Source organism: Trachurus trachurus (assembly GCF_905171665.1).
Source record: "Trachurus trachurus genome assembly, chromosome: 20".
NCBI classification, from domain to species: Eukaryota; Metazoa; Chordata; class Actinopteri; order Carangiformes; family Carangidae; genus Trachurus; species Trachurus trachurus.
The window spans coordinates 12,110,450-12,136,593 of NC_139911.1; the positions used below are offsets into that span (position 1 = coordinate 12,110,450).

The 26,144-nt window shown below is 40.3% G+C and overlaps 2 protein-coding genes across 4 annotated transcripts; one reads left to right on the plus strand and one right to left on the minus strand.

Moving 5' to 3' along the window:
- Positions 1–116: 116 nt before the first annotated feature.
- On the minus strand, positions 117–13,372 carry sgk3 (serum/glucocorticoid regulated kinase family member 3). 3 transcript variants are annotated; one of them, XM_083995115.1, is made up of 17 exons: positions 13,160–13,372; positions 6,836–7,018; positions 6,615–6,698; positions 6,374–6,446; positions 6,178–6,253; positions 5,862–5,937; positions 5,480–5,529; positions 5,279–5,336; positions 4,877–4,960; positions 4,661–4,792; positions 3,925–4,037; positions 3,717–3,753; positions 3,145–3,231; positions 2,727–2,822; positions 1,827–1,982; positions 1,552–1,641; positions 117–1,017 (listed from the first exon to the last, which is right to left on the minus strand). In XM_083995115.1, exons 2-17 carry the CDS (start codon positions 6,929–6,931, stop codon positions 847–849), a joined length of 1,479 nt encoding a protein of 492 aa, XP_083851241.1. In that variant the 5' UTR covers positions 6,932–7,018; positions 13,160–13,372; the 3' UTR covers positions 117–846. The 3 variants fall into 3 exon arrangements, with proteins under 3 accessions (XP_083851241.1, XP_083851240.1, XP_083851239.1); XM_083995114.1 differs by having other exon boundaries at positions 6,836–7,015; positions 13,155–13,372; XM_083995113.1 differs by having other exon boundaries at positions 13,155–13,372.
- A 4,234-nt stretch (positions 13,373–17,606) lies between these two features.
- Positions 17,607–25,261, plus strand: mybl1 (v-myb avian myeloblastosis viral oncogene homolog-like 1; the record flags this gene model as incomplete). Its single annotated transcript, XM_083995272.1, has 16 exons — positions 17,607–17,611; positions 18,762–18,861; positions 19,029–19,100; positions 19,286–19,378; positions 20,119–20,339; positions 20,430–20,631; positions 20,731–20,805; positions 21,103–21,213; positions 22,108–22,338; positions 22,839–23,231; positions 23,333–23,472; positions 23,581–23,695; positions 23,789–23,905; positions 24,027–24,131; positions 24,267–24,449; positions 25,136–25,261. 16 exons carry the CDS (start codon positions 17,607–17,609, stop codon positions 25,259–25,261), a joined length of 2,289 nt encoding a protein of 762 aa, XP_083851398.1.
- Positions 25,262–26,144: the final 883 nt, after the last annotated feature.

Genomic DNA, 26,144 nt, shown 5'->3' on the forward strand with positions numbered 1-26,144 from the left:
GTCAACGTCGTTGTCATGGAGACATCTTGGGGGTGGGGCTAAGGATTAATGGCACTGTCAATCAATTTCATAAAATAAAATAAAGCACACAGGCACTCTGAGTATGTTTCTTTGATTTTTTTTTTTTTTTTAATTACTGTGTAGGAGTATAGGACTACTGAATTACCAGGCGAAGCAAAGCATTGTGGACTTTACATTTTTTGAATTATTAATACATTTTAAGGCAATAGCACAAAATTAAACAAAAATAGAAAAGGAAAAAGGAACAATTCAACTCAGTACTGGCATATACAAACTGAAGGGTAACTGAAAAAAATAAGAAAAAAAACATTTCTTTTGTACAAATGTGACCTATAAACCAAAATGCTTAATTCAGTGGTCTCTCAAGTAATCCCTATTTCCAGCTTAGTTAGTATGAATAAGATACAAGTTTATTTTTTACAGAAATTACATGGACAAACACACTTCTGATCGAAAGTTATTTGAAGTCCAGTGAATTGTTCAAGTTTTTCAGAAAACTACTTATTAATGTCATTTCAGGGAGAAATTTAAGACTTTATAAAGGCTCCTTTCAGAAACCACCAGAAATTACATTATTATATAATGGTTGTCCTTAGTTCTTAAAAATATCATCTGTTATGTATATATATTTATATAAATACAAATAAGTAAAAAATAGATTTTTCTGGTGCTCTTTGTTGCAATCCAAATGTGTTTTAATTGCTGTTTCTTCTCAGCTGCGTGCTTTGGCTTCATAGAACAAGTTCGTCCATGGTATAAACGTATTCCCTTTCATCAAAAGAAGTTACAATGGTTAAGGCATTTGAAGATCTCATTGGGAATGTTTCATTGGAAAGAGTCATCAGAGGGTGGGGCATAAGAGAAGCCCAGAAAGGCATCGTCAGCCTCCATTACACTGGCATTGACTATGGAGTGTTCTTGAGACCAACCGACCGAGCAGGAGACCATCTCTTCTGTGAACTCTGGGTCGAAGTTTGAGATATCGGAGTAAGAGCTCTGTGGGGAAAAAAAAGAAGCAGAAGAAGAATGAAAATGTGGGCCATATTATCGTTCATGTTACAAATATCAGACCATCTGCCGGTGTGTATTCGTAAAGACCATTCATTCGAAGGCACAAAACAACAATAAAGGTCTAGCATTTATCTTGATTTTATAAACCGCTGACAAACATATTGAAGCTCACTGAAATTATGAAATGTATTTCAACCAAAACACGAGGCAGAAAAGAGAAACAACCTTCCAAACATAACATCAAAGCAAGTTTAGAAGAATGTAAAAAAAAAAAAAAAAAAGAAAAAAGGAGGAAATCTGATGTAGCTGAAAGATGAAAAATTAATTCCAAGAATCTCAACTCATAGCAGATGAGGAGATCTGCAATCTATTAGTGACCAGATGTTCCCATCATTCATTAGAACAGCAGAATGAATGAGTCCTTGCACACCCACCAAGGTGTTTTCAGATATTCAGTGCAATTCCTCAGAATGCTGCATGAATTTGCGGGATATGTGCAAGTAAGGCAAAAATACTTACCACTCTGGGTATAAATGGGGGGGGGATCTTCTTTTGTTCAAGGTCATCCCAGTTTATGGAGGAGAAGAAGCTGTGTGCTTTGATCTCATTCTGCAAATTAAGAATACCAAAAAAGACATGATTTTAAAGAGAAGAAATCGCCAGTGCCATAAAATTGTTGCATGTGTGGTGTACACAGATCGTCCACCAGAGGGAGCTCAAAAATGAGAAACTCTGCTGCACACACAGCATCTGTATTTGGATGGTTGCAAGTGCAACAAAACAATCCCACTTACAAAGTCATCCCTGGAACCCAGTCTTTGTGTGCCGTCTTTCTCCAGCAGGCCCTGGAGTATAGACCAGGCCGTGCTTGTTGCACCAGGACGCATTCCCAGTGGCTTGTGGAGGATGTTGTCATACATCTCATGTGTGTCCCTGCTGTAGAATGGCGGCTGGGGTATAAAAATAAAAGAGTGAGAAAAGAATCATTAGATAGTCCCATATAAGTCTATTCCTTTTTGACCAGTTTGTTCAAGCTTCCTGTGTTTATGTCGATCAAAGGACCGGATCCTGCTAATGAGAAAAGGAGAGAGCTCTATGTCTTTTCATCAATGGCATCAGCCTATTTTACTGTCCAGGTACAAACCCACATATTTTAAATGTTGCCTAGATGAAGGGTGGAACTGGATTTTCAAAAGTCAATAACCATCTCTCTGCTCTTTGAGGTGTTCAGAAGGAGCCAGCCTTGTTGTCGCTCCGCTAAAGGTCACTGTCAGGTCCCTGTGCTCCTCTTCCTGCCTGTTCCTGATTCGCACCACAATAGCTGTGTCATCTGAGTATTTCAGGACATGGCGACACTCAGAGTGGTATTTAAAGTCCACCCTATACAAAGTAAACAGGAACAGAGCCAAAGGAGTCCCCAGTGGAGCCCCAGTGCTTGCTCAGTCACCGATGTCCCCGAGATACAGTTACACAACCTGAATAACTGTGGTCATCTTGTAAGGCACAATAGTACAATGCAATGCTCATGTAATAAACATACAGCACAATGAGGTGCTCGGACTTCTAGTACTACAGTTCACCAGATCATCCTGTTAAATCTAAAAAGGCTGCCTATCAAAGAGAAAACAGAACTACTACTGTGTAGTTTTCTGCAAAAAAAAAGCAGTGTAGAGGGAAATAAAGTAAAAACTCACCAAGCCAAAGAGCATTTCGTACAGCACTGAACCCAGGCACCACCAGTCCACTGTGTTATCATATGGCTGTTTCCTCAGGACCTCTGGAGCCAAGTACTGGTTGTTGGAGGGAAATATAATAATATAACATTAACTTTGACATTTTACTCCTGACTTAAAATACACCATCCAAATCTATTTCAATGACTGTTTTTGCTCGTTAAAACTTATTTTACTTTCTGTAAATAGTGGCTTGAATCCCACATATACAGCAATGTGACAAGTTGGAATATGCTTCTACTTGTAAAATGATTAACCACACTTTCTCCCAAAAAGGCTGTTAATGATTGTTACTTTTTCACACTGAAGGTGAGACTGCTTTGAAACAGCCTGTTGCAGCTACCTGACCTGAGATGTAAATAAATAAATATACCCATACCTCAGGTGTTCCACAAAATGTACTGGTGGTGTCCGTCTGGGAAATGCCTTCCTTGCACAATCCAAAGTCTGTCAAAACGATATGCCCCTTTAAAGAGAAGGGCACAGGGACGGTTTTAGACAACGTGTGCCACACAAGCTGCTCATTATCCCTGGGGACTGAGGATTCTATTGTTGCCCAGGAATGTTGGCCGCAGCAGAGCTCAGTCAGTCCTATTCACCGTGTTTTTTTTGTTGTTTTTTTTTTACTTTCTCAATAAGGCTAAGCAGGAAAATCATTAGTAAGAGCTAATCCAATCACACGCATTCTGTCCAGCTGGAACTGGAAATGACACCGTTGTCCACTGGCTGTCGAAGTATTCCTGGATAATAATTAAGTTTGCGCTGTGTGTACTGTATGTTACAGTCCTTCTGTAATAAATATGCAACTGTTGCTCAGGTATTGTAGTTTCACCCATCTAAACAAGTACTTGTGAAAGTGAAAGTAATGGGCGCTGTGCCACTCAAGCATATTTTTCTGTAATTAACTATAATTACTATTATAGGTTAAAAAAACAAAACAGGAATACTCACTTCTTGGTCAAGGAGTATGTTTTCTGGCTTCAAGTCTCTGGAGAAAATGGACATAGATTAATGAATTTACATAATTATTATATATATCTGAATACATTCAAGCTCATTTATCTGTTATCTCAGACATTTTAAACTTGACAGTACCAATGTTTTATTTAGTGAACGAGAGATATCTTGTTTGGTTATTTTATATGAACCTCCATCATACCTGTAAACAATGTTGAGGGAGTGCAGATATCCCAGTGCACTTGCCATTTCAGCAATGTAGAATTTCGCTCTGGGCTCTGGAAATGTTCGCTCTTTTTGAAGATGGAAGAAAAGCTGAAATGAAAAAGTTCCAGGTATTTATAAAGGTATATAAAATATATAATACACATGTAACATATAATATTACATATAAAAAATGATGGCTTGAGTATTAGAAGTCTTGATCATTTTTGACCGACACAGATCAAGACAGATGCACTACCATGACTCTTTCACTGAGTTGTTCATACTCGTCATTGTACCTTCATAAATATAACATCTATAGTATTTTTTGCAAGTTGTTAACACTGACGCTTTGACTAGAAAATGGAAATGCTGATCATTTCTGTAGTCATCTCATTGAGAAAGGGAAGGGGCCGATTTACTTAGCTACAGATTGAAGTTAGTCACTCTTATACAGTCACACATGGCAGCTTTAAAAGGGCTAAGCACATTTGAACGACATGGACTGAGGAAGTCACACTCAGAGCCATTCTTTATTCAGAGTAATGCTACGACCTCTAATTAGGGTTTAATACATAAAAGTATGTTGACTAGCCACAGTACAGTGTTGTTCTAAAGAACTGTATTCAAGCAGTTTAATACATATTTCCCATGTTACTGCCATTCTCAGCTTTTCTTGACCTTGTGACTCATTTCAATGTGACCACATTATTCATAAACCTGAAACAACTCACTTCTCCTCCATTGATGAAATCCAAGACGAAGTACAACTTGTCTGCGGTCTGGAAGGAATAATGAAGTCCAACTAGGAAGGGGTGTTTCACGTTTTTCAGCAGCACATTGCGCTCTGCCATGATGTGTTTTTGCTGATTTGAAAAAGGAGTTGTTTAGTAAGAGACCGAAAATTCACACAAGGTCAAGGTCAAGGTCATATTTGATCATAGAATTACCTCTTTTCTGTTGAGAATGACCTTTTTCTGTAAGACTTTGACTGCGTAATACTTTTCATCATGTTTCCATTTTGCGAGGAAAACCTGCATCACAAAGGAGAGGGATCATGTTGAACATTACAGCGACAGTGTAAAATAAAGAAATTCCCACTTTGATTCTCACTTCCTACACGGAGAGACCAACTCATGCAGAACTAAAACTTGTTGCTACCTCAGAAGCCAAATAATACAGAACCACTTCAAATCAGTACTAAGTGTAAAGATAACAAAAACACATCATACCAGATTATAATGAAACTATTACAATAAGGAAAATGTTTTATCTATGTTTAAAGAGACACACATTTGCAAACTAAACAAAATAAAGTAACTGTACTTTCCAATGTTGCATTGTTCTCATACCTTCCCAAAACTCCCTTTTCCTATGACTTTTAAAAAGTCAAAGTCTGAGGGCTTGGCACTGAAACAGAATGACAACACATTCATTTCAAATGTCAAAATGTAAGTTATGCGATTACACAAACTAGAAAGTTTGAAATGATCTTTGAACACAGATGGCGGTCTGCTCTGGGTTAAAATTTGAAGTGTTTAAAAAAAACATACTGTGGATTTCCAGAGGGTCCCAGGTTAATGTTTCTGGAGGTAGAGTTGTTCTGTTAAACAACAGAGAAGATCAATATTAGCCACAAAAATGTAACTAAAGACTAAAACTAAGGCACACTCAGAACTGGTTCATGGACAAGAAATCCAGAAGTCCTGGATCTGAGAATTCACTCCCTCATCTGTGCTACAGTTACAGAATGAGTGGAATTTGGTTTTTGGCTGTGTTTATTTTGAGTAACAACTACTACTTGGGATACAGAGTCATGAAAGTGAAACAAAAACAGAAGAGAAGCTAACTCATGCATATCAATGTCAAAAGATTCACTAATCAGGGAAATTAAACAATACATGAAATGAAAAGAAAAGAAAACTGGTTTCTTACTTTGTCATCTTCATCCTCAGAGGCATCTGAAAAGTTCTGCATTTTGTCCATCAGTAGAAAGGTCCTTACATCTGGACTGAAAGGTTTAAGAAAGACCACACAGTTGTGGAGAAACACAGCGGTGTCAGCAAGTAAAGCATGACCAAGCAGAACTTTCTTCATTTTCTTAATTTCATTCAGTGTGAATGTGTGTCAAATGTGAATTGTGGCAAAACAGTTTTGGTCTATTTGGATTGTTGGATTCAGGAAATTGATGCCACTTATTTTACACACACACAGTGAGTCATATAATGACAGTGAGAACGCAAACACTTACTGGTTGCAAAGCTGAGGATGTGAGACGATTCGCTTGATGAACTCATGCAACCCTGCTCTTCTTTGCTTGATGAACTCTATTGAATGGATGCATTTTATGTGTTACACAAATGAAATCTAAAACACTGCACTTGAAGCAACAATTACACATCTTGCAAAAAAAAAAAAAAAGAGACAAACTGAGTATGAAGACTTACCGGGGTCAAAGTTATCCCCAAATATCCTCTTGGCTGGGATTTTCAAGTTCATAGAAGGAAACTGTTTTCTTAACTAAATTAAAAGCAGAGAGACCAAGAGAGAAAATTACATAAGGGCTAGGAAACATCTAAGGTCACGACTCACGAGTATATAATTATCCTAAATGTCAATGTGAGCAGCAGGACACAAAAGTCACTTTATATGCTATAAAAATCAAAACGCCTCTGTGCATCCACTCACTATGTTGTAGAGCTTGTCAAATTCTGCGTATCTTCTGAAGACAAACCACTCCTGTTGTCCAACAGAGACCATCACTTTGTAAACCTAAAAACAAAACAAAACAGGGAGTCCATGTAAGTGTAAGGAGTACTATCAGATCCTACACTCATTGAATCATTCGTCAAATTACATTTTCTCTAACATACCAGTTGAATATGAATGAACTGAATATTTGCACACACCGTGTAACGCTTCCTCTTGTCCCTCTGCTCATTGTGGCAAGGTATGCTGACATTGGGGAGACTGGATTGCTCCTCCATCTTAGGGGCTGCTGGCATTCAAAGGTACAAGGTGATAAAAGTAAATGTGTCCTCCGGGACAGGACTTCAAGTATACAGCTGGTCCATCCCCATTCTGAGTCACTGCTGAAGAAGAGAAGAGAGAAGAGGTCACTGTTAGCCAGGAAGTGAAACTGCTGTTTGTCTCCCATCCACACGTAAACAGTCATCCCTCAGTGTTCATTTAAAAACAATCACTCATTTATTAACTGTACTTTTATGTTTTTATTGAGGGGATTTCGTCCATTAATCTGCCTCTTCTTCCTCACTAGTCGCACAGATACAGCTGTGGTTGTTATTAGTACAAAAGAACACTTGGCCGACACTTGCTTGCCCACATGTGTGACATTTGGCTATTAGAAATGGCTCTGTTCCCTGTAAACACACACACAGAAGAGCATTTCATTCAAATGAGTCGTTATAGTCTCATATGGAGTAATAACACTCTTTTCCTTTTTATTTTTATTTTTTACATCAACTATTTTTGACGTTGGTTTTGCATTTCTAGTTGAATCCTTTTCAAGAGGTCCTTGTTGCAAGAATGCACAGACAAGAACAGGAAGGTCAGTGAGCTGCAACATGTCAGTAGGCAGGCTCCCTCCTCCTGGGTAACCGACCATTTAACTCACTCCTTCCTCTGAGTGTGTGAACATCGCATCCTGTCGCTCATATGATTACTCATTGCGAGAAAACACTTAAAAATACCTATAACATCACCGGACCTCTCTCTAGGGTTTTTTTTTTTTTTTTTTGCTAATGGTGATCATCATCGGTTTCCTGTGGGGGACATGAGCCTTTATCTCTGCACAGCCCCATCCTCCACATGTATTCACTTCACATACCCTGTCACGTGTGAATGTATACACACACACACACACAAACACACACACACTCTCTCTATTTCTCTCACACATGCTGGGTCTGTGGCATTTTAGCTTGTTCTGGTCCGTGGAAAGGTATTTTTAAATAACCTTCCGGGGGTCCTTTAAAGCTGGTGTTACACAATAGGTTAAGAGTAAAAACCCCCCGGAGCTGTTCTTCCCAACGTTTAAAGAGGGAAATCAAGCTAACTGCTGAGGAGACTCCTTCCCCAGACAACTGTTAACAAAAGGTCAAGACCTCACTTCCATGAGAATGAAGAAAAGGTGAAACCTTCATCATTGCGACGGCAGAGAGTCCAATAAGTCAATTACAGTCAGTTATAATTGATGGTATCTCCTGTATTCTTCCTGCAACATGACAGAAAACTATGATATGTGCAGAAAATACAAAGCGCTGTGTGATCTGACCAGATCTCTGTTATGTAACGTCTGTTTCTTTTACAACAAAGCTCTTTGTCTGCTGCTCTGATTTGTCCATTGTTTGATGTTAGTGAGGTCAGCGTTGTTTGTTCTGTAGTTTTTTTGTCCGCTAACCACAACCGTTACTCTCACTGCTGTTTGCTCACAGCACACGGAAAAACCTGCTTTTGCTCAACTTTCCCTCTCTGCATATTGATCCTGAATGCATCCTGCAGGGATAACTCATTCAGCTCACGTTGGGGTTAGGGAAGAGCAAAAGAGCAACCCTCTTTAAAATGCATGTGCGCTATCGGAGGGACCTTCATGGCCTCTTCATCACTAGCCCCTTTTTTCTCTTTCGCTTTTGTTCCTGCTCTTGACTTTCACTTTGCCAACTCTCACTTAGACAATGGTATTTACAGTTTCCCTGGTGAAACTAGGGATAACATTCCTTTTTCTTTGAACAGGCTTAGTTGGCCTATCATCTTCGCAATTAACCAAAAAACTGTCTATGAAATGTAAAAACTATCATAGTTTTGCACCTTTTAACATTTTAATTTGTCCAATCCAAGGATATTCATTTCAAAATGATATAAAACAGATATATTCATTAAATCCTCATATTTGAGAATGAAATAGAAGACTTTTTTTTTTAAGCATTTTGCATTCAGGAGAAATCACTGAATATCCTATTAAAACAGTTGATACACTACTGCTATAGGAAAAACAAGTCTGTCCCATCTACCAGCCACTTTGGGGGGAAACAGACCCTTTTTTTGTTTTTAAAACCTGAAGTTTGTGCAACTGTGATCGGTGCACGCACAAAAAGAGAATGTGCTTCCTCACATATGGGTCTGCTTTTATGGTTAACTGACTCTGTACGTCACAGGGTAGGACCCGCTTTTTAACATTCTTGAAATACTTCTGTTCGAGGGGGAAATAACCTATGACCATCGTGTGTAATATTTTCATACTGCTCCTTTATATGGAACACCGCTGCTCACCCCACCCACAAACAGGCATTGTTATGTTTGTTATAAGGAGTGACAACAAAGCCTGGAAAGGCATAATGAGTATGAAAAGGAACAAGATTAATCTTGAGCATATTCCCTAACCGCAGTTTAAACCCAGCATCCTCTGCATTCATGCCACAACATGAATTAACTTGTGCTGACAGCCACAAATACGCCGGGCTACTACACGCGGATCAAAAATAGCTTTCTTCCTGCTTAGCTCAAACACACATCCTTGCCTGTGGATATCCTACAAGGATGTTGAACATACATTTTTTCTCTGTGTGTGTGGCTGCGCATCATGCGTGACAAGCACATTTAACAGGAAAACAAAGCAGAAGTCACCCCAGAATGGTAAATCCCATGCGAAGGCTCAATCAGGCGTGCGTCTACTGATAAACACAGAGACAAGGCCCCATGCAAGCTGAAAGTGGTTAGTGGGGAAAACCACACAAAGGCCTGTTTTGAACAACACATAAAGAAGAAGTCTACCTATTTCAGACATAAACTTTGTGGATAGGTTTAAGCTATACATAAATACCAATACATTACCTAATAATTACTATATATGCTTTGGTAAATCGTCAGTTGTGTGGGGGATAAAACGGAGGGTATCTCAATGTAATGTAACAGAGACAGATCTCTGATTGAGGAGGTGCAGCTGGAGACATGCGAGGGGCATGAACTCAAGTCAACCTCAGTACGTGCAAACACCCTCAGTACACTGTAAAAAACCCAATGAATGACATTTTGAGCTAACCAAAAATATATTGCTGAATCAATTTCTTGGTGTGGTATCAATTGACTGAACCTGTTAATCTATGTTGGAACGATCATTCTTTGGAAATTGTTGAAAGAACTAACATATTCAAATACAGTGAACACCCACAGTTAGCTGTTGGCTCAATTAAAAGACATAAATCCAGTCAAAGAGATGCTGGCTGTCATGTGACATTTCATATGAGTGACTCGTTCAATCAATGACAAATGATTCATTAAGTGAATGAAGTCGAAACTTGTTCACAAGGCCAGTGCAAATGTGCCATTCGAGGAGCAGCATCTTCAGAAACCAGACACGGTGAGTTGATTCACATCAAGTTGCTAAATAATAAACTCTACTTTGTTGGTAGTTGTATCTTAACTCATCATGGTCGACATGTTCCTAGCGAACAAGTTAAATAACCGTCTTAATATTTCTTTGGCTTTGATATGCTAGCTAGTTAGCTAACATTAGCTAGCTGACAGACTGACTAGCTAATGTTAATGTTGGCTGGAGGATAGCCCCGGCCATTCTGCTTATAGATCAGCTAAACTAACGCTTAGTTTTAATATTTTTTCATGCGAGAAAGAAATCGTTTAGAGTCCCAATCTGCGGACAGTTAATCCAAATGACGCCTGTTTGGAAATTTGCTCCTACATTTTTGGAGAAGTGAAGCTCCACCTGGGGAGCAACCACAGAGAGTAGAGGGTCGTCAAGGAGTCAGCAGCTGGTTAATTCATGATCTCATTGAATGGTTTGTTAAATGAAAAGTGAGGCTCCAGGTCAGAAGAGCAGCGCTGCCCCGGGGCTCTGGTTGTACAGAAATCACCACATTCATATCAATAAATTCATGTTTCACAATTAGTGAAACATGTATAAACATGTAATCAAAATACAACATAGGGAAATTCTTTGTGACGCGCTTGTGTTTTCACTGTTTTCGCCTGCTGTAAGCGATATTTTTTTTCATATGATATATGCAGGACCCACTGTATATTGTTTTATGATTTATTAATGTGAAACAATTTTAATGTTAGTAAATACTATCTCCCACATGTGGCATATTGGTGCAAGTAATAATGCAATGTTGAACATTGTGTGATGCAATTTCCTAATTGTTCTTTCTATACAGAACACAACATTACCATGCATCGAAGATCGGTTGCAATCCAAGGCCTGCAGTACTTTTTCAAAGAACCTACACTATCATGAAGACATGTCAGGTAAATCAACATTTCAGGCATCAGGGGGAAATGCTTCTGCTATAAATATCTTGAAAGATTTTAACGAGTCTTGTATGTACTTCAATTTAGACAGCTGATGTGGAGACTGCGACTGACGGAGTTAAGGTCGACATCCTTGAGTTGGTGCCAGTTCCTGCAAAGTTGCACTATTTGCATTTTTAATAAAGTTGTGTTGAAAAAACATTGCTGCTTTCATTCTGTTGATTCATTATTTCTAGTTTTACATCCAATTAAGAATTTTATGTTGATTGCTTTAATGAACAATTGTATAGAAACTAATTCCCTAGCTATTTTTCATTGGGATGTCCAATGAAGAATTTCTAATTGAAAGCATGATAAGATAATGGATAAACTTTAATTGAGTGAATTATTTAATGGTTGGGATAATGGATAAACTTTAATTGAGTGAATTTTTCTGATGGTTGGGCAAGCAAACAAATCAAATTGAGCCAACTAAGATTTTTTAATTGAGAGAATTACTTGAACAGAGAAATTGAGTAAATTAACAATAGCTAGGGAATTAGTTACTGAAAGATTTTACATTGGATCAGCTCTTTTTTTTTAACAGTGTATCTGGACAAATTCCTACCCTAACCTGACTGCCCAGACAGCTTACAGACATCCACAGTCAGCACACTGTGTTTCGGACTTCCCTTTTTGAAACGGGGTCTGCATCAGCTCGTGCACTGACAAAATAAACGGTTCATCAGCTGTAGAAAGTTAGAATTCAGAGAATGCAGGATGGCAGGGGCAAGGTTGGGCAAGGTTTAGCAAATTGTCTACACATTGGTCTACGTGCGAGATATGGATCAGTGTTGTTCGGTGTTTTTAAACTCCCACACCACAGCTATCACAGATGTGGAGCTAGCAGGGTATTATTGAATCCATCTTGTCATCTTTCATAACTTGACAAAACTTGTCTTGTTATACAAAACAAGATCTTCAAAGCCAGTTGTTTCTTCCAAAGAACCAGCTGTGAGCCTCTCTCAACTCATAACAAATCATAAGAAAATTAAACAAATTTACACACTAGCAGAGTGAAAATATAGTCGAAAACTGAGGAGACAAAATCATGGCAATTGCACGTTTGCATTTGTCCCATTTGTTGTGCACATGCACATCATCCAACCAAATATTGGCGTGCCACTGGCCATACCACACAGCTGAATCAACATCCAACATGGGAATTCACTGACAGCCTATGAGGTCTGACACATCATTTCTACATTCACAGTACAATTTAATGGAAGTGGATAACATTTCCGCAGACCACAGCATTGAAAGGGTCTGACTTACTTCTGTTTTTTGTTTTGTTTTGTTTTGTTTAGTAGGCTGAGGCTCACTCATTTTGTGAGCTTATAATGATTTTCACACGAGGTTATGTGTGCACTTACAACTATACAACTTTTTAAACCTCAACAAAGATCACGTGTGTTACAGGGGGGAAAAAAGCCGAGCTTCTGCAATCCACGAGAGGAGGAAAAAATGAGCCAGAGTAGGGAGGAGCTGAACACACACATACTTACACATACACACACAGTCAAAATGAATACCAACACGCACACGAAATGAAAGATTTGACATGTTCTGACAAGCTCACATGTGAAATATTAACTATAACCAGCACAACAAAGCCTCTTAATTACACATCTGAAGTTGTTGTGGGTGCTACAGTGGCTAACTTGACTTTGTTTATACTTCGATTGAACTTCTGCTCAGTGTGGTAGTAGTACGGTCTCGGAGCAGTAAAAAAAAAGTTAAAGTTGTGTAATAATAGTAACTCAGACATTACTTTCATACGACGATGTTTTACTTTCATTATGAACACATCGTTTGCTAGGTAAATGTTACCCTACAGTTAGCCGGCGCTACGTAAGCAGCAAAGTGAGAACAAGGTAACTTAACGTTTACATGAACATCACGTACCTTACAGTATTTTGATGCGCTGTTCATCTATTTTCGTCCTTCCAGTGGGGATACTTCGCTCTACAACGTGTAAACTGCCGGCGAACCGAACATTTATCCCGTTTTTTAGTTGGGACAAAAAAGCCCCCCACCCCCAGACCCCACGAACTTTTTGAGGGTAATTACTTGCTGCCCAGAGGCGTCTGACAAGTGAGAGAAGCAGGAAACATCAGTCTTTCTTTCCTAGCCGTTGAAAGTTCCAATGAAATTTGTCACGGGACCTCACGGCCACTGTAACTGACGGAGAACACGGTACCGTACTTCCGGTACGGCTTTTCAAAATAAAACCTGGGTAGACATGTGGTAAAGTGGCACAATGTTGCTTATAGATTCAGATTTAGCTCATTATTTATGTATTTAAACTTGTTTTGTTTTTTTGTTTTATCTATTTTGTTTTTTAACTTATTCCCTGCTCCTTGTGTCATGCTCTTAACATGTTTTACAGTTATGTTACACTGGTATTTGTCTGATTTGAACCACAATCAGTGAGCTTGATTCCTTGATTTTGTTTTGCGTTTTGTCCTTTTAAATTGGTATTACCCTACTGCTGCAAAACAAATCTACCCATAGGTATTAATAAAGTTACTTGACTTGACTTGACTTGACTTGACTTGACTTGACTTGAGGTTTAATCTAAGAAACATAACCAGTTTATAAAACAGCTACAGCATTAAAATTTGGCTTACATATACGCAACAGTAGTAATAATTCAATGTAATCTACTTCTGTACTCTTATTTAGAATAATTTTCAGGGATACAATAGTTTCCCTCTACTGTGGTGGAACGACATCATGTTGGACATGTTCAAAAGTTCTTGTCTACATTGCTTTAAGTTAGGATTGGGTAAATTTGTATTTAATCAAATTATGAGGAAAACAAACAAACAAAAAAATTCAGACATGCAGACATTAAATTCCGTCCTGGTGTATTTGCACAATTGCCAATTCAACATTGTCAGTAATAGGCATTCCTTAAGCTTTGTACAAGATGGTTGGAAGATCTTGACAAATGAAATAATTTGAAAAAAAAATTGAAATCCAAACAAACCACATAAGTCAAGGTTTGTAAAATAGAGTATTTAAGTAGCACAACAGAAAATAATGGTTGATTTTGAGGGAGGCTTATTCTTCACTTGTATGTTTATACTGTAGTCAATGGCATGACATGTTCTACTTTTCTTCTGAACTGGATTCAAAATAAGAGGCTTTTATTTTTGGCGGCATTCTAAGTAATTTCCGGTCTTATTGTGGTTGTCTTGACGCAACTTCTATTAGCCTCAGAAATGTCAACATTGACAAGTCAAACAGTGTCACCTGCAGGTAGAAAGGCAGGACATGCATAAAAATCCTCCTGATCATCCAGTTTTACATCCAAAGACATTGAGAGCTCATCGCCAATAAGGGACAGAAAAAGAAATAATAAGCAACTGGGAATGTTATTTATCATATTACAATTATGACAGTTCAAATTATAATACATCAAATAGCTATACATTATTATTGGATTAACTATAAGTGACAGTGATGGAAAATATATCTCCAAATTACAAATATAGTTTAAACTTCGAGTGCTGACATGTCAAAATTCATACAGACGCAATGCACCACTTACCGCCTCAAAAAAAAAAAAAGATGTCCTGAGTCGACCTACCTGCCCAGAGCTGATTGCACGCAGGCGAACAACAACCAGAGATGCTATGATAAATCAAAAGGAAAAGTGGGATCTGTGAAACTATTGCAATGAGATAATATATGAACAAGACACATATCGGCGATAAAGAGTGTATTTGTGGCTTTTTAGGCATTAAACAAGGAATAACCCATGCAGAAAGTTTTGTCCAGAAGGGGTCAGCAGAATACAATTCAAAAGAGCTGAATGAGTGACTCGTGGGTGTGCAAGAGAATGAATGCTGCAAACATTTCTCCAGACCTTTTGCATTAATTTCAAACCTAAAATATTATGCAATAATTACATGATTGAATATAATAATGTCTATACCTTTCAAGTTAATGCAAAGCCACAAACAAACAAAAAATATAAAGTGGTATAATTCATCCACACTCCAATGCAGACATGCATCCTCATACAAAAAAAAGGAAAATATGCTCCATGCTTTATGAATGTGTTTTGTTGAATATTAATAGTGGATTAAGGGACAGATTTGAAGATTAGATTCATTGTGCTTGCTTCCAGTGATATTTCTTGGCTTGAAACCTCCTGGTATTCCCTGAAGGAGGCCCCTGAAAGCCCCAGCGCCCCACATTGAGCCACCACCACCGCCCCGATGAAAAGATCCATTCAACTGCAGAAGGTGACAGTACAGTTGTCTCAACTAACACCCGCCTCCCGCAGACGTTTCAGCCAATGAAACCGAACCGCCTCCGACTTCTAAACCAATCACACGCCAACGCTGCCTCATCTGTGGCCAATCAGCTTCGAGTTCCGACTTCTCCTTTTCACTGCCCCGTTCTCGACCAATCAGAGGCGAGGCCGCCTGCGCAGAGGGCTGGGCGCGAGAATCGGCGGGATGGACAAAAATCATAACGCCAAACAGAAATACAGAAGAGTAAAGATAGAAACAGCCCGGACAGAGAGCAATGGGAGGAACGTGTTAAGTCTCTCCATTGTAATATCAGCTTCTTTTATTTATTTTTTAACGCGTTTTCCATTGTAAGGGAGAAATATCAGAAGAGACACAGCGACGCTTTCCATTGGAAAAAAGGATGTTACGGACGACAAGCAAGGTTTTTACCGAGAGAGCTTAATGTTATTGACTGTGCAAATAAGTTAGCGCGCCAGCTAGCCGGATAATGCTAGCTGGACACTGCCACGGCTCATAAGAAGAAACCAACGATGACTGACAGCGCCTTCTTCTATGGATACACGTGTCTTAATGTGGATTTTTAGAGAGCTGCCAAACACAGGTTCGTCTTTGAAAAGGTTCAACCATCCTGCAGCAGACTCACTGTCATGGACAACATGAAAACACGCAGGTGGGTGCCAGCAGTAACAGTAACAGCGCTGCTGTTTTCATTATCTGGTCGCGGCGCTAGCCATCTGTCACTGTCGAGGGTGCTTCTGTGCAGCTCTTGTGAGAGAGAGAAAAAAAAAGATCAGGTGGTTTTGGATCAGAGGGCTGCTAATGTAGAGTGGACATTCATGCTGCACATTTCATCTTATGCATGTGCACCTGCACAGCTACACTGTCTTTGCACGTAATGAATGAGAAGCGCTTGTAATAAGTATATTATATATTGTGATGAATGGCAAACTATACGTACCTCTCCTAATAAGCAAAATATCCCGAGACGTATTGTTTTAAACATTGATTACAGTGTTATTCATGCCAGTATTATCAGAAATTACAAGGTATAAAGTAAATAATAGTTATTGTTCTGCACTGGAGGCGCGCTGCCCATAACAGTGGTTATGTAACAGCAGCAGCACTGGAAACACTTCATTTGAAGGTGACAGCTCAGCCATAGAAGTTGCAGTAAATGAAAGTTTTTTTTCCCCAGGTCATTCTGCTCTCAAATCAAACGGTTGATTTAATAAGATACGTGCTGTTTTTACATGTATTTGACCACTAGTGTTTCTGCTAAGAGGGAAAGAGGTCGTAGGGGGAAAGTCCCAGGGTTTCCTAAGCTGTTTCAGAAAAGTACCTGAGAGAACAGATGTGTGTTTGTGGTGAGACTTGTACGTATAAAACTGAGTTATAATGACCAATAGGAGCAGAATATAGGTTGTTTACATTTAGGCTAAGTGGATGAAATGAAGTACATTTATAATCAAGTGTCATAATTATTATCAAAAACACGCATGGGTATAGGATCGGATATTCCTTCATTGTCATTATTATTATTGGATGGTTAGATTATCTGATCAACATAATATCAACAGAAAACTACACTGATAATGAACTGATCATGATTGGCCACTTATCAAGCAATATGCCATTTGCTGGTTCCACCTTATTGAATGTGAGGATTTGCTGCTTTTATTTAATATTTTGCCTATAAATTATTTTATTTATTTACTTTATGGGTTAAGCAATTATATCCTCCTTGACCATTAATCAGTATTGTCTGACATTTTACAAATTAAACAGTTAATTGTAAAAAGAATTTAACAGATCATAAAAAATGCCAATACTCGTTAGTTGAAGCTTTAATGATGATTTGTTCATCTTGAATTAGGTGTTTACTGTTTATGTCTCATCTTAACTACATACCCCTCCTTGTATTCACATCTGGAGAGAAATGATTGGCTGTTTTTTTCTTTTACGAGTTTGTTCTGCACATCCCACACCTTAGAACATCCCATTACCTGTTAATGACAGGTGAGGTGAGGATCCTGTTCACCTATGCAGAAAAAATATGGTTGGTCCCATGGGATTTATTTCAAGTGGGGAAATGACGTACAGTATGAAACAAAACGTGAAAAGCAGCTTATATAAAGTCTGTCTGTTTTTTGAAACTTTTTGAACCACTGGACCGTTAGTGCTCTGCCATCCCCCTGACCACACCCCAGTGCACCGCCTCCTCCATCTCAATGACGCACACACACACACTCGCACACCTCTGGAGGTGAAAGAGCCTGTTGATGTGGGATCGCCCCCTCTCCTCCTGCAGCCCCTTCATTGCCCCTCCTTTCCTGCTCAGCCTACGGTCCAGACTCATTTCCCCACTTTGCTTTTGCTCTAGTGAGGGAATCGGACCACACCAGAATTTCAGCAAGTTTCCACAGTGAAGAGGAGCTTTCATCCGCAGTCTGATACGAGCCCTGAGGAAAGCAGTCTTTTCCCCCTCGTGCCTTAATCCATACACACTGTGTATGTGTGATTGCTAAGTTTTGCTCTATGGTAATAATAGCTTTTTGGGAACAGCAAGCTTAATTTGTCCTCCATTTATTAAAGTTTGCTCCTCTACCACAAAGAAAGTGTTGCCCAGCAGCAAGTTTTATGGGAACAGAGACCGTCCAGTGCTCGCTGCCAACTTCTTGTGTCAGTAAAGAGGAATTCTGTGCCCTTCAATATAGTCATATATGAGCATTACTTTCCTTTTTCTTTTTTTTTTACCTTGACGTGGTTCTGTTCAACCCCATCATGTCCTACCTCTAAATAAAAGAGTGACTGTTCTTCCTGTTGCACTCAGTAAGTAGTAAAAACATGTTGCTTGAGTCATTTTTAGCCGCACTAGAATGACTGGAATCCTCTGTGCTTCCTTTTACTCTATTACCTTTTATTGCTTGTGTTGGCTGTGACTTTCAAACTGTGCCGGACCACAACCGGCCAGTTCACTCACTAACTTAGATGCAGACAGCGTGCTGTGCACTCTCACTTTCAATACGAGCTTGTCGAATAAAATTCCCATGAACTCCAGTAGCCACATCTTTCTACCCGCTTAAATTGACAAATTAAGAGAGAGGCGAGCTTTCCATTTATGCATCTGCAGAAGGTCTAATCTAATCAGGGTACAGCAGTTATTCACAGACCTTCTAAAGAAACCTTATTAATAAAAACCTGTTCTTCTTTTGCTCTCTTCCACATTTGTCCTGTGTGTTTTCAGCACTGACGAGGATGAAGAGCTGCACTCCACAGATCCTGAGAGTAAAGAGAGGAGCAAAGATAAAAAGACGCTGTGCAAAGTAAAGTGGTCCCGTGATGAGGTAAGTTTATTACCGACACTAGCGAGGGCTGCACTCACAGGAGTTTTCTAGGTTATTTGATTGTGTGAAATTGAGACTTTGTACTTTGTCTTCTTGTAAATAAGATTGTGTTAAACATGTCACTCTGTTTCTTTTTCTTTCACTTTCCCGCCTCTCTCTGTTTTCAGGATGAAAAGCTGAAAAAGCTTGTTGAACAGCATGGAACTGACTCCTGGAAATTAATAGCCAACTTTTTTCCCGTAAGTATACAGTGTAACATGTCTGCATTGTGATAATTAAGAGCAATATCTCATTGCTCGGTGAAGCCATGTGTGCAGTGTCCGGAGACTCGAGATGTATTTACAGCTGTCAGGAGGAGCAGGTCTAACTGTGAAGCAGTGGAGTGGTGTAACGAGGTGTTGCGCTTTGTGTGTCTCTGCCACAGGGAAGGACAGATGGCCAGTGTCAGCACCGCTGGCAGAAGGTGCTCAACCCAGAGCTGGTGAAAGGACCTTGGACAAAAGAGGAGGATCAAAAGGTAAGAGGAGCTGGGAGTTCCTGTTCTAGACAGACAAAATAGGTAAATGATAGGTGAGACAGAAGGAAGCTGCGGGGAGTGTTAAGAGCTTAGGATAAGTGAAAGAACACAACACAAATACAAACGCCACACTCTGCAGTGTATCTTTTACCTTCAGACCAACAGCGCTGTGCACATGCGCGGGCTTCCTTCCCGCCAAAAACACTCACCGCCCCAGCTTCTTGTTTTCAAGTCAATTCTCCACTACGTCATCCGTAATAAAACACAGACCTTCCAAGTCACTAGTTTTTGAGCCGAGCCCTTCTTTGTACAGAACCGGGCTCTAATGTCTTCTGCAGCTCTGAGATGAGCAGTGCGTTCCTTAAATGGATCACTGTTCTCCAAGAATGTCAAGAATGGTGTTTCATTCCTGTGAAATCTTGGCATCATAACAGAAACAAAGAGCTATCAATAAGGGCTTTGGCTGCCAGTAATGACATCACAGCATTTTTCAACTGGAACAGAAAGAGCCAAACAAGCTCTGCTGCTACAGGCAAAGTTTTCTTAACACCGGAGCTGCTGTTGGCTAAAAATACATAAAGAGGAAAATATGATTTCCCTCTTGATACAAAGCAGTAGTTTGAATGAATCCATGTACAGTCTTACTCCATCCTTTCAAATGACAAAGAACACAAACAGAATATGCACCAGTGTGTGGGTTATAATGTTATTATTGAATAATTATGATCATGTTTGTATAGGTTATTGACCTGGTGCACAAGTACGGTCCCAAGCGTTGGTCAGTGATCGCGAAGCACCTCCAGGGCAGGATTGGAAAGCAGTGCCGTGAGCGATGGCACAATCACCTCAACCCAGAGGTGAAAAAGTCTTCATGGACTCAGGAAGAGGATCAAATCATCTACGAAGCCCACAAACGCCTGGGCAACCGCTGGGCAGAGATCTCCAAGCTACTTCCTGGACGGTAAATACAACCTCACATGTTCTCTGCATTTACGGTAATTGATCGCGGATATGGATTTTGATTTAAAAAATGTGATTTTCTCCCCAACAGGACAGACAACTCCATCAAGAACCACTGGAACTCCACCATGAGGAGGAAGGTGGAGCATGAGGGCTACCTGCAAGACGACAGCAAGACTTTGTCTTCCTCTCACAGCGGAGCGAAGAGACGCCACCACAGGCTGTGTCCTCCACCTCCAGCAGAGACACAGAGCTGCGATCGCAGTCCCCTGTCCATACTTGGGTCCAACCAGGTCCTCTTTCAGTTCGCACATTTCATTACATGATGCGTTTTATCTCTTTTGTTTTTGTCCTCCGTGAGTTTTACCTGGACGTGTTTCTCTGTGTTTCAGATGGGGGGATATCCGTTTGATCCTCACAGTGGACATGTGATAGACAGTCTTTCTGAAAACTCGGGCTTCGTATCGGTGAGTCTTCATGGATCTCTCTGCATGCCAGTTGGGAAAACTTGTCACATTCTTTATTTTCTGGACTTTCTGTAGATAATCCTTGTGATTGCTAACTCTGGACTTCAAGTCTAATACTTGAATGTCCTGTTATTTTCATCTAACAATCAATAACTGACAAAAAAAAGGGGATGCATCTCAATTGATCCCGTAAATATTTTATGTGTAAATCTGTTTTTGTTTTTGTCTGGTTTTTCTTAACTCTTTCCTTTCCTCCTGTCCTCTCGACCTCTCCTCCCTGACATTTGTTTATTCCAGCCATCCTGCCTGGATGATCCTGACAGAGAACAAAGAATTAAGGAGCTTGAGCTGCTGCTTATGTCAGCAGAGAATGAAGTCCAGCGACAAGCGCAGTGCAGAGGTCCATGTGTAAGAACACACTCCGAATGTGTGTTAGCATACTTAGCCAGCATAGCCCGCCTGTGTCTATAGCTGACATACACTGTAAAAAGGGTCAATTTAGTATTAATTTTTCTACTTAACTGAGTCTTAAAATCAAATTAAAGTGAGATAAAGGCACAATCTTACAAATATTCCTCAATTAGATTTTCTTTTTTGCCTTTTTTTGATTAGATTCTTCAAAAAATACGATATTTGATTCTAGAAAATTCCCAAATCCTATCTCTTCACTTTACTTTACCTCACTTTAAAGAAAAGAAGATTTTAAAGCTCAAGTCTTGATTGACTCAGTGATGGACTTTTTGCAGTGTATACATGTGAAAACAAGGCTGGTACACACATACGCGTGCCTGTAGCCTGATTTGCTGTAGTGTTGCTATAGTAACTACCTTCCCCATCTTGCTACTCATTCAGACTGGCCTGAGGCTTTGCTTGGTAGCCACCTCCACCCCCCTATTACCATTGTCCCCAACACGAACCCGCTCCCTCATCCCCAACCCCAGTCCCATGGCCACGCTCAGCCAGAAGTTTGGTTTTGAACCAAGCGCTCTGTCTCTCCTGTTCCTCCTGTTTCCCCCTGACATTGTTTTTACATTTCATTCACTGTATTCATTCACTACCCCATTCTTCACAGACTTCATATTGCAAGATTTAGTGGTCAAGACTGGGTAGATACCGCAGCATCCACTGTGGTCTCACACCTCTGGACACCAGTGCATGTTACAGAATCACCCAGTGTTTTCCACACTTTCTTGTTTTAAGTTTGATGCTATTTACAAAACATTTTCACATCAAATCAGCCACCAAACCGCTGCTGGAGCCACAGATCTAACACCAGTGTTGTCTCCCTCCTGTTACCCCCAGAGCTTGGAGCAGTACTGGTCAGACGGCGTGTCAGACGACACACTGACAACGAGCAGCAGCAGCCTGGAGGAGCAGGCGGAGAGAAGACCCTGGACAGGACCCGAGATTCCCCAGGGTCCCTCTGCGCAACTTCCTGTCTCTCCCAGCAAGTTCCTGGCGGTGGAGGCCAGCACTGTGCTCTCCACCCTGCAGATAGCAGAGTTTGCAGAAACCATGGAGCTCATTGACTCCGTAAGTGAGAGGGAGCACGACAGAAAACAAAAAGTACACTGCAAAAACCCCAAATCTTACGAAGAATATTTGTCCTATTTCTAGTCAAAATGTCATTTTTAGTCAAAACAAATCTCATTATAATTAAAATAAGACTCATCACATAAAAAGTAGCTTGTTTTTTTACTTCTTTCAAGCTTATTTTCAATTGAAATAAGTAGAAAAATCTGATAGTGGAGCAAGTTTTTCTTTCTTATTACAAGCACAAAAACTTGCTTTCACTGATTGTTCTACTTATTTCAAGTGAAAATTAGTTTGAAACAAGTGAAAATTGATCAAAAACAAGTTAATTTTTAGGTGATGCGTCTTATTTTAAGTGGAAAGAGATTAGTTTTGACTAGAAATGAGACATTTTGACAAGAAATAAGACAAATATTCTTGGAAAGATTTTGAGTTTTTGCAGTGTATCTCCAGTTGAATTAGTTGAAAACGCTCATGAATGTATTAAAGATCTACTGTAGATGTGTTTTGCACTGCAGGATCCTGGCGCATGGAGCGACATGGCCAGTTTCGACCTGTCGGAGGCGACAACACCGCCTAGGCACAACCAAGCGGGCTACAGCACCCTCCTGCAGGAGAAGACGATGGATACGTCAATGGGCTACGCAGTCAACACATCGACCGCCGTTTCAGGACGAGACAAGAACTGTGCTTCGTTCGGCTTGGGCAGCGGCGCCGCCCTGACTCCCATCAGCTCATCCAAACCCTCCCAGGCGTCCAACGGGAGGAGGAGGAGAAGAGAGAGGGGCGAACCGTCTCCGCTGTGCGACAGGACCTGCTCCTCCTTTTTGGAAAATATCTCAAATTCTCCCAAGAAAACACCAACAAAGTCACTGCCATTTAGCCCGTCACGAGTAAACAAAATGTTTTGTTCTTTTTTTAATTCACATATCATAATCCAGTCATGCTGCAGTCATGTGACTATAACGTGCCTTATGTGGCTTTTTTCCCTCAGTTTTGCAACATATCAGGGGTGGAGCATCTGAATCTGGATAACCCCGCCCACACCTCAACGCCTGTTTGCAGCCAAAGGTGCCTCCTTTACACGCCGGTCCACAAAGAAACCACACCCAAGCACCAGAAAGAGAATGACGGGTAAATAATTGCATGCTAACATTACTATGGTTTTTGGATATTTCCCACAAAAATTTTAATCAGATAGGACTAGAGTACTCTAATAACTTTTTGTGGTTAACTCTGTAGCTCCCGGACCCCCAAATTCCGCAAAACTGTAATGATCCCGACCCCAAGGACCCCGACTCCTTTCAAAAATGCTTTGGCAGCTCAGGAGAAAATGCATGGGCCCCTGAAGATGGAGGTAAGATGTCAAACATTTATCTGTATGCTTGTATTTACGATCCTTAAATACTGCTGTTGTGGTTATATTTCCGCCTCTGTTTGTGTTTTTCAGCCGCAGCCTTTGGCATTTCTAGAGGAGGACATCCGAGAAGTTCTCAAGCAGGAAACTGGAGCAGACATCTTCAACAGAGCGGACGTCCAGCAAGACTACAGAGCATGGAAACACAATGTACGCGCTGCATTGTTTTTACTCCACATGAGACATCTCCAGAGAAATGGATAGAAATTGAAATTCTACCGTTGATGGAAAAAGAGGATTTACTGTTTGTATCTTGACTCTTTGATTTCAGATGGATGGCCCAGCTAGAAAAGTGCGCAAATCCCTTGTGCTAGACCCTTGGGGGAAAGACTGCCTAAATGTCCAACTCTTTCAAGAGCAGCTCAACAATGCACAAGTAAGACACTTCAAGGACACTTACCTAAGATTATTAGTTCAGCTACACATTTCTGAACTGTTGATTCAGCCTCTGGTTGTTGAAATACATTTAAAATGCTTTTGTGTCTGAATTAAGTTTATTGTCACACTGCAGGTGCCAGAAGAAAGTATCATGACAGGCTCCTCGCTGATCAGCCCTGTCCCTGAGCAAGAGGAGTGCAGCCGCCCGTTGAGAGAGGAGCCCTCACTCGTCCCTGTGCATCCAAATCGCTTCACCAGCCCACGGGTGAAGAAGCTCCCCACCTCTCACAAAACACCAAAACACGCTGCAGTGCAGGTATTTCAACACATCTGTGGGTTGTCAGCCATCCATGGCAGAAATCTGCCTTCATCAGCTCTTGTTAACCATTCCCATGTCTTCCCATATTCAGTGTTGTAAACTGTTTTCTTGTCTCTATACAACATCTATTGCCTGTCTTGGGTGACCAATCCCTCCTCTGTTGCTCCCCCTGAGGTTTCTCCAACTGTTTCCCTGTTAAAAGGGTTTTCTTGGGAGTTTTGCCTCAGTCGATGTGAGGGTCTGAGTACAGAGGATGTTGTTATTTCATTTCATTTATTTGACGAGGACAATGCACATTAATGTACAAATTGGTGATGCACACATGACGTCATGTAAATATGCCGGATTTAGCTCAAAGCTAATTTCCATCCATATAGGCCTCACATTTAAAGATGGACAGATAAACAGAAAACAATAGGAAGGTAACTGCGTAAATATAAGAAAAAACAGAATATTTGCAGCAGTTACAACAATAAGAAAACAGATAACAACCTGCATAAATATAAGAGAGGACAGAGTACTAGCAGCAGATGATGCTGTGTAAAGCCCTTTGAGACAAACTGTTGTAAAAATGGGCTATACCAATAAAATTGCCCTGCCTTATGCTTATGCATAAAACAATATGATGTCAACTGTTTCATCCAAGATTGTGTAATTCTAACTGTCGGTGATCTTCTCCACAGGTGAGTGAGTGGGAAGCGGTGGTTTATGGGAAGACAGAGGACCAGCTGATCATGACAGAACAGGCCCGTCAGTACCTGAACCCTTACCCGTCGTCCGGCTCTACCTCAAGGGCCCTTGTGCTTTAAAGCCGTCCCCCCTTCGCTGCGCAGGCAACACTACGACGCCCATCCAACGACTAAAACCTCCACTGAATCTTGTAAGAGACAATCCAGTGAAGACAAATAAGTTTTATTTTTTATCATATGACGCAGAAATGCACTGCCAAGGATGTCCACAAAAAGGCACGGCTGCTGGTATTGTTTTTTTTTAACACATTTCTAGGTGACTGCCCGAGTACTTTGTTGTTTATAAGCTCGTCCTGTGCTTCCTTTTGAACACACACCGCTTGGCTACGGGAGCAGTTTTGTACAGGTATGAAAAGGGCTAGATTTTTTCCCCCCCTGCACTAGTCAGTAACGTCGAAACAAGCTGCACACTCCGTAGGCTCTAGGAATAGTGTTTATTACTAGCAGTGGCTGCTTCTGAGTTTTATATCGTTAATATATTGTTTAAATAACATAAAAGACATTTTATGACGTAACGCTACTCATTTTGTATCTCCTCCAACTTGTTTTTGCTAAACTGCCCTATTGCTGCGACCAGATAGAAACCACGTACATGTACATGCAGCACTTGTAGCTTTTTACCGACACCCATGCATTCTTAAAATCACACCACAGACACACACGAGCAGTCCAAAATATTTTATTAATCATTGCTTTTGAATTAGAAGCACAACATTAAAGGTGCGTGGTTTCTCTGGGCCGGCAGCGTTACATTGCTGAATGCTTATCCATGGTGATGTGAAGTTTTTGAGGATGGAAATAGGAAGCTGTCAGTATTGCACTACTGAGTCGATTTTGCTGCTGAGAAAGGCGCAATGTTTTTAAGGGCAAACTGGATAGCACTTGTGATGGTATCTTGTTTTTCTTTTTCTTTTCTTTTTTTAACAACGCAACGTTTCCTTTC

What these genes read in the sequence shown, in the direction of transcription:
- sgk3 (XM_083995115.1), bottom strand. Translation starts at nt 6,931, where the DNA reads ATGCCAGCAGCCCCTAAGATGGAGGAGCAATCCAGTCTCCCCAATGTC. An exon ending in TTGACAAGCTCTACAACATA is followed by an intron (nt 6,447 to 6,614) that starts GTGAGTGGATGC and finishes CTTTTAATTTAG; the next exon opens with TTAAGAAAACAGTTTCCTTC. An exon ending in TCCCTCAACATTGTTTACAG is followed by an intron (nt 3,754 to 3,924) that starts GTATGATGGAGG and finishes CATTTTCTCCAG; the next exon opens with AGACTTGAAGCCAGAAAACA.